Source organism: Eriocheir sinensis, chromosome 29 (genome assembly GCF_024679095.1).
Source record: "Eriocheir sinensis breed Jianghai 21 chromosome 29, ASM2467909v1, whole genome shotgun sequence".
Lineage (NCBI taxonomy): Eukaryota > Metazoa > Arthropoda > Malacostraca > Decapoda > Varunidae > Eriocheir > Eriocheir sinensis.
The window spans coordinates 13,772,945-13,780,444 of record NC_066537.1 but is presented as its reverse complement, the minus strand read 5'-3'; the positions used below and the strand labels follow the sequence as shown (position 1 = coordinate 13,780,444).

General features: G+C 42.7%; 1 protein-coding gene across 11 annotated transcripts in view; it reads right to left on the bottom strand.

The window, feature by feature from the left end:
- The window catches only part of LOC127005094 (protein timeless-like), a 101,326-nt gene that overhangs the window by 59,153 nt on the left and 34,673 nt on the right, over positions 1-7,500 (bottom strand). For all 11 annotated transcript variants that reach the window (XM_050873652.1, XM_050873653.1, XM_050873655.1 and 8 more), the window contains one exon: positions 2,536-2,643. In XM_050873652.1, the coding sequence (XP_050729609.1) occupies positions 2,536-2,635 (100 nt within the window). In that variant the 5' untranslated portion in view covers positions 2,636-2,643. The remainder of the gene's footprint in view (positions 1-2,535; positions 2,644-7,500) is intronic.

Below are 7,500 nucleotides of genomic sequence, written 5' to 3'. Positions count from 1 at the left end.
AAGAACTGAAGTTAACGAAATAAGGCTCACGTTTATTTTCGTTCAGTCAGTCTTTAAAGATGCGCTAGGCAATGGCGTGCTCGTTTTCTCTGATCGGCGATACCCATCTTCTATCTTTTCTACCGTATACTTGCAAAAATACTATGGCCCTACGAAAATAATGCCGCGACACAGAAAGAAAACTATACTCAGCAAGCAACAGGAAACATGATATACTAAAGGAACTGATTTTTTTTGCCCTAATCCTTCTATATAAGTAGGTAGAGCGTCGTTAAGTAAATAACTACGTAAACAAATGAGCAAATGAATAATTAAACGAAATACATAATGATCTGCAACAACCTTATTCTCAAAGCAATTCTGAACGTTAAGAAAAAAAAAGGCTGCATTTGAGATATGGAATAAAGTTATACATGTAAAAGTTGTAACAAAGAAAGGATGAAAATAAAATAGTCATACATATGAAGACGTCACGGTACAATCTGCAGCAACTCCCCCATAAAGGCAGTGACAGGCCCGTTCTCTCTCGTTGGCAGGGACCGTTTTCTCTCACCATCTTTCAGGGCAGACCACAGTAAAAGAATAAACCTAATAGAAAACGGGAATACTATGAAGGACTGATAATGGGCCGTATTACAATTCGAATCCGAGAAGTTTCGGGTCCCTACAGAGTTATTCATCCCGAACTCTATAGGAACCCGAAACTTCTCGGATTTGACTTGTAAGCTAATACGGCCTCCCTCCCTCCTCATATACCAATATTTTTCTTCGTCTCGATTACTCCCTCTCCCCATCTCCCTGTTTTCCCTTCTCCCTTATTTTCTCGTTCGGTATCACTTTTTCCTCCATCGCTATCCAATTTCCTCCATACTTTCCCTTTTCTATTTTTCTTTCGCATTACTTTCCTCCTTCCATCACTTTATATCATTGCTTTAATTCGTCTAACATTAAGTCGCTTTCAAATCCTCCTCCTCCTCCTCCTCCTCCTCCTCCTCCTCCTCCTCGTCCTCGTCTTCCATTCAAAAAGAAGGAAAAAAATACTAGCGAATTTTACACAATTTTGCTTTCGTGCGTCTTTTTTTTCTCTCGTTCTCGGAAGAAAAACGCAAGGCTCATTTTTTTTTTTCAATGTAGGAAAAAAAAAAAAAACGTGAAACTTATAACTCTTCACAGTGTTATCAAAACGAGAAAGAAAAACGGCAAACTTATCACTCAGCTTTTCGCAACGTTACAAAAAAAAAACGCGAAAAATAACTTCACAACTCTTCACAATATCACCAAATAAAAACAAAACAAAACGAAAAAAAACAAAGAAAAAAACGAACAAAAACGCGAACTTTACACGCACACAGCTTTTCGCAATATTCCCGAGACGTAACAGAACCTTACCTGAGTGGCGCTGAGGGTGAGGCCGCGGAGGTGTAGCTGGCAGGTGTGCGAACTCATCAACACTCACCTTGCTTTCTGGACCGCCTTCTTACCTGACTTTCTTCTCTTAGTGATAATGATGATGGTGATGATGATGATGATGATAAGAATGATGGTAATGGTAGTGGTGATAGTGATGATAGTAATGATGATGATAATGATGATGATTTTAATGAGTGGAAGAATAGACACCAGTGAACGAATGTGATGATATTGATGGTGAAGATGCTGATTATGATAGTGATGTTTTTTTATGTTAATGATTATGATATGAGAAGAAAATGATATTGAAGTTGAAAATGTGTGAATATGATCTTTTCTATGCATAAAAAAAAAATCAGATGAATACAGAGAGCATACAATGGGAGACGGATGAGTGAGTTACCGTGAAGAAAATGAAAGAATGAATGATAAATGATAATATGGAATAAAACATAAAAGCAATCAAACATGCACTAAAGATACACTTCAAAACATTTACATAAGTCAAAAATAAAGAAACAAAGAATAACAACAAAAACGAAGAAAATACATTGGAAACTATGTAACACGTGTCATTCTTGTGTGTGTGTGTGTGTGTGTGTGTGTGTGTGTGTGTGTGTGTGTGTGTGTGTACGCGTGAGTAGTCGCGTGTGGCTTGTGTGCGTTCGTGTGTGCGTGAGTAGGTGTGCATTCAGCCGTGTGTGTGTGTGTGTGTGTGTGTGTGTGTGTGTGTGTGTGTGTGTGTGTGTGTCCTCATATCTCTGTACGTGTTTTTAAGTACGATTCTTTTCATCCTTGTCCGTATTTCCCCCATCCCCTTAATTTTTGTGTCTACGTACATCTCAGTCCGTGAATATAAACCTCTGTACGCGTCCTTATGTCTGTGTGTCTGTGTGTGTGTCTATGTACATCTTTCTTCTCTGGTTATATTTATTCCCTCTTTTTTTCTTCTTTCTTTCTTCCCTCCTTTTTTTCTTCTGTCATATCTGTCTGTCTGTATGTCCGTGTCTGTAAACCCTGAATGTATGTCCCCTTAAGTGCATGATAGTATGTGTGTGCGTGTGTAAGTCCGTGTGTGTGTGTGTGTGTGTGTGTGTGTGTGTGTATCAACGTCGGTGTCCTTACCTTGGCAGTTGGGCGGCACCACGTACTTGTCGCCCATGTAAGTGCCCAGCTGGATGGCGGGGGCGAAGAAGCGGTCCATGCTCATAACCATCCACTCCATTTTGGCACCTGGGGGAGGAGAGGAGTGGAGGTGAGTGGTGGTGATGATGCTGGGAGGGTGGAGGGAGGGGGGACAATGGGGGGTGGAACGAAAATGGTGATGATGTTCAGGAGCAATGGTGGTGACGTTTTTTTTTACACTATTCTGACTGGCATTTCAATCACAGTTATAAGAAGTGGTGATGGTGATGACTGGGAGAGAGATGATGATGGTGATGGTGATGACTGGGAGAGAGATGATGATGGTGATGGTGATGACTGGGAGAGAGATGATGATGGTGATGGTGATGACTGGGAGAGAGATGATGATGGTGATGGTGATGACTGGGAGAGAGATGATGATGGTGATGGTGATGACTGGGAGAGAGATGATGATGGTGATGGTGATGACTGGGAGAGAGATGATGATGGTGATGGTGGCGGTAAAGAGTGGTGGTGGTGGTGGTGGTGGAAGAGGGGTTTGTAAGGGGCGATGTGGAGTGGCTGATGTGGAGGTGGTGAGTGATGGTGAGAGTGGCGGTGTTGATGTGAGAGCAAGGGGGGGGGGGGGGGGAGAGAGGAGAAGATGGATAGATAGATAAGAGAGAAAGGGAATGATGACGATAAAGATAATGAAAACAAAATAAAGAATAACATATACAAACCAATAAATAAAAATAAAAAAAGGAAAAAAATAAAGGTAAAAATACATATAAGAAAAAAAAAGACTGAATTCTTTCCCTTCTTCCCTCTCTCTCTCTCTCTCTCTCTCTCTCTCTCTCTCTCTCTCTCTCTCTCTCTCTCTCTCTCTCTCTCTCTCTCACCTGTCCCTCAACAATGGGTGGCGTCATGCAGGTGTGCTTGAGGGGAGGAGAGGGGAGGGGGAGGAGATGGGAGAGGAGAGAAGGAAGGAGGGAGAGGGAAGAGAGAAAAGGGGGGGGGGAGGGGTAAAAGGCGTCAGAACACATCTCTTTCCCACCTTCCCCCTCCTCCTCCTCCTCCTCCTCCTATTCTTATCTCCCTCCCTCCCTTCCCTCCCCTTCCTCCCTTCACCCCTTCCCTTACCTATATAGGCACGGCCATCAGCGCCCCTTCTGACGCACATACTTCCTATATACGTAAACACACACACACACACACACACACACTCACAGGAACGCCACCACCGACAATAATAAAAACAACAATACCAATAACAACAACAACAACGACGAGTATTAGTTGTAGTAGTAGTAGTAGTAGTAGTAGTAGTAATATATAATTTGTGTATGGGAGGAAGATAAGAGAAAGGGAAGATAAAGATGTAAAGGGAGAAGGGAAGGTAATGGAAAGGAAAGATGGTAATGAAGGGAGGGGGAAGGGTAAGAGGAAGGGAAGAGAAGGGTAAGAGATGGGGAGAGGGAAGGAGGGGAACACATTCTTCACTATCTAAGTCTTCCTTCTCCTATTCTTCTCTTTCCTCCATTTTTCTTTGTTCCTTTCTCCTGTTTTTTCTTTATTTTTATCTGGACAATCTATCCTTTATTTCTTCTGTCCTCTCTTTACCTTCTCCCGTCTCTCTTCTTCCCCTCTTCCTTCCCTATCTTTCTTTCCTTTCTTCTTCCTGTTCTTTCCTTCTCCTTCCATTCCTTTCTCCTTCTTCATTGCTTCCTTACTTATTCTTTTTTTTCACCTTCCTTCTCTACGTCTTCTCTCTTCGCACTCTTCCTTTCATTATCTTTTCTCCAGTCTCTCCTTCCTTCCCCTCTTTTCCTTCATTACTTCTTCTTTTGGTCTTCTTCATTCCTTCTCGCTTCCATCCCTATCCTTTCTTCCCATTCACTTGCATTCCTTCCTTCCTTCCTTCCTTCCTTCCTCCACTTCCCTAAGCTGTCTCAAAGGGGGTTAAGGGGGGGGAGGGTGTTGGGGTGACATTACCCTATTGCCTCACATTTCCCCACCCCTCCCCTCCTCCCCTCCCTTCCCTTCCCTCCCCTTCCCTCCCAATCCTAAACTCTCACATACACACACACACACACACACACACACACACACACACACATGACAATTTACCTCCTTTCTCTTCCTTTTTCCTTCTCACTCTCCCTTCACTTCCATTCTTATCTAGACATTCATACGAGGAGGAGGAGGAGAAAGAGGAGTAGAAAGAGGAGGAGGAGGAGGAGGAGGAGGAGGAGGACGATGCTAGAACAATGTAAGGGAAAGAAAAAAGAAGAAATAGGCAATGGTAATCTCTCTCTCTCTCTCTCTCTCTCTCTCTCTCAAACGTCAGAGGCTAGAGAGGATGGCACTGAGGAACTTTCAGTGACGCAGAGAGAGAGAGAGAGAGAGAGAGAGAGAGAGAGAGAGAGAGAGAGAGAGAGAGAGAGAGAGAGAGAGAGAGAGAGAGAACATAATGGACAAGAACTATACAATTGTTGCTTGAGGGGAAAGTGGTGATGACGTTTGAGGAAGTGGATATTGTAATAGTTGTAATGGACTAATGGTGATGATGGTTATAGGGATAGTATTATTATTATTATTATTATTATTATTATTATTATTATTAGAAGTAGTAGTAGTAGTAGTAGTAGTAGTAATGAAGGTGATGATAGGAAATAACACTACTGGAGGTGATTTTGTGGATGATGGTAGTGGAGGTATTGGTGGTGGTGGTGGTGGTGAAGACGAAAATAAAGGAGATACGCAAAGAGGTGAGACAATGGCCTCTGTCTTTGATCTCCATGGTAGTGGTGGTGGTGTGGGGGGTGATGGGTGTTGGGTGGTGGTAGAGGTGGTGGTGGTGGTGTGGTGATGCTGACGCGGGAAGAGAAGCAAGGGATGAAATGATGAGACGAATAAAACAAATGTAAAAACAATAATAATAATAATAATAATAATAATAATAATAATAATAATAATAATAATAATAATAATAATAAAAATGATAATAATAACAACAATAAGTAGAAGAAGAAGAAGAAGAAGAAGAAGAGGAAAAAGAAGAGGAAAAAAGATGGAGAGAGAGAGAGAGAGAGAGAGAGAGAGAGAGAGAGAGAGAGAGAGAGAGAGAGAGAGAGAGAGAGAGATTACGAAGGAAGAGTTGAGGTAAGGAGGAAGACACGAGAAAGGCTTGAGGAAAAGAAAGGAGGGAGGGGGAAGGGAGGGAGGGAGGGAGGAAGAGAGAGAGAGGGAGGGAGGGAGGGAGGGAGATGGAGGAAAGAAGTAAGAAAGGTCACTGCCAAGAAAGTCCACACCGCCCTTACACCACTCCTCCTCCTCCTCCTCCTCCTCCATGAAGTGTGTGATAGATGTGCTAAATATATGTTCACGCACAGGTAGAGAGAAAAAGGAGGAGGAGGTGAAGGAGGAGGAGGAAGAGAGACGGAAGGAAGGTAGAAATGAGTTGAAAGAATAGGAATTAAATGACAGAGATAAGAAATGAATGGAGAGGATGCAAAGGAGAAAAGGAGGACTGAGAGGAGGAAGAGAGGAAGGGAAGAAGAAAAGAAGTAAGGAAAGAAAGAAAGGAAGAGAGGAAGGAAGGAAAAAAATAGGAACGCAGGATGGAAGAAAGAAAGGAGGAAAGGAAAATGGGAAGGAAGGGAGAAAGGAAGGAGGATGGGGACGAACGTAAGAGCTTGCTCTCTCTCTCTCTCTCTCTCTCTCTCTCTCTCTCTCTCTCTCTCTCTCTCTCTCTCTCTCTCTCTGATTCCTCCTTCCCTCCCTCTCTTTTTCTAGACAACCTCAATCGCCTTCTTTTACCCTCCCCTTCTTCCTCCTGTTCCTCTTCTTCCCTTCTTCCTCCCATCTCGTATGCCTCCCCATCTCTATTCTCCCTTTTCCTTCTCTCCCCTTTTTGCCTTTTCCTCCCTTCTTCCCGCAAACATCTCCCACCTCTCCCTTCCCTTTTCCTCTCCCCGTCACTGCTCACCCCTCCCACCCCTCACCCTTGCAACATGACCCCCCTTCTTCCCCCCCTCAGGTAACCTCTCGCTCTCACACTTGTCCTCACGTGCAAAGGTGCAGGTGACTCTAATTAACTCAGGTAGCAGGTGAGAAGCGAGGTAATAATAATAATAATAATAATAATAATAATAATAATAATAATGATATTAACAAACGTGAAGACTGGAGAGAGAGAGAGAGAGAGAGAGAGAGAGAGAGAGAGAGAGAGAGAGAGAGAGAGAGAGAGAGAGAGAGAGAGAGAGAGAGAGAGAGAGAGAGAGAGAGAGAGAGAGAGAGAGAGAGAGAGAGAGACACAGAGAGAGAGAGAGAGAGAGAGAGAGAGAGAGAGAGAGAGAGAGAAATGATTACACACATACTTTGGGTACAAAAATACGAACTTAAAGCAGAAATTAAGCAAAGATAATTTTCAAAAAGTTCAGTCTTAAGGAATATTATAATTTACATATATCGAGTCACCTGTCCGTTTGCGTCCGCCTGAGCTAACTAACAAGAGAGTAAATGAATTGTGTCACACGAATGAATTATCTGCATTAATTTTGGACGCCAATTAACTAAACTGAATCAAAACCTGCATTAGTGTATATTATGTTTCTGTATGTAGGTGTGAGTCAATATACTTCATCATGAACACGTAGACAATAGAAATAGGGAAGATAAGAGAAGTGGAAGAAGTTAAAATGTAGAGAGGAGTGAGGAAGATCAAGAGGAGAGAGGAAGAGAGAGAGGAAGAGGGAGAGATAAAGATATGGAGGGACCCAGTCTGGATAATCAGCAGCAACACGTATCATTCCACTGCAGGGTAAAATAACCTCCCTAACCCCTCCTGTATCTTCAGCTCCCAGCCTTGGTGTGAACGTTCCATATACTTCTTAACTTCATCACACTATTTTTTTTTTAAACAAAGGAGACAGTTCAAGGGCACAAAGAAAGGAAAAAATA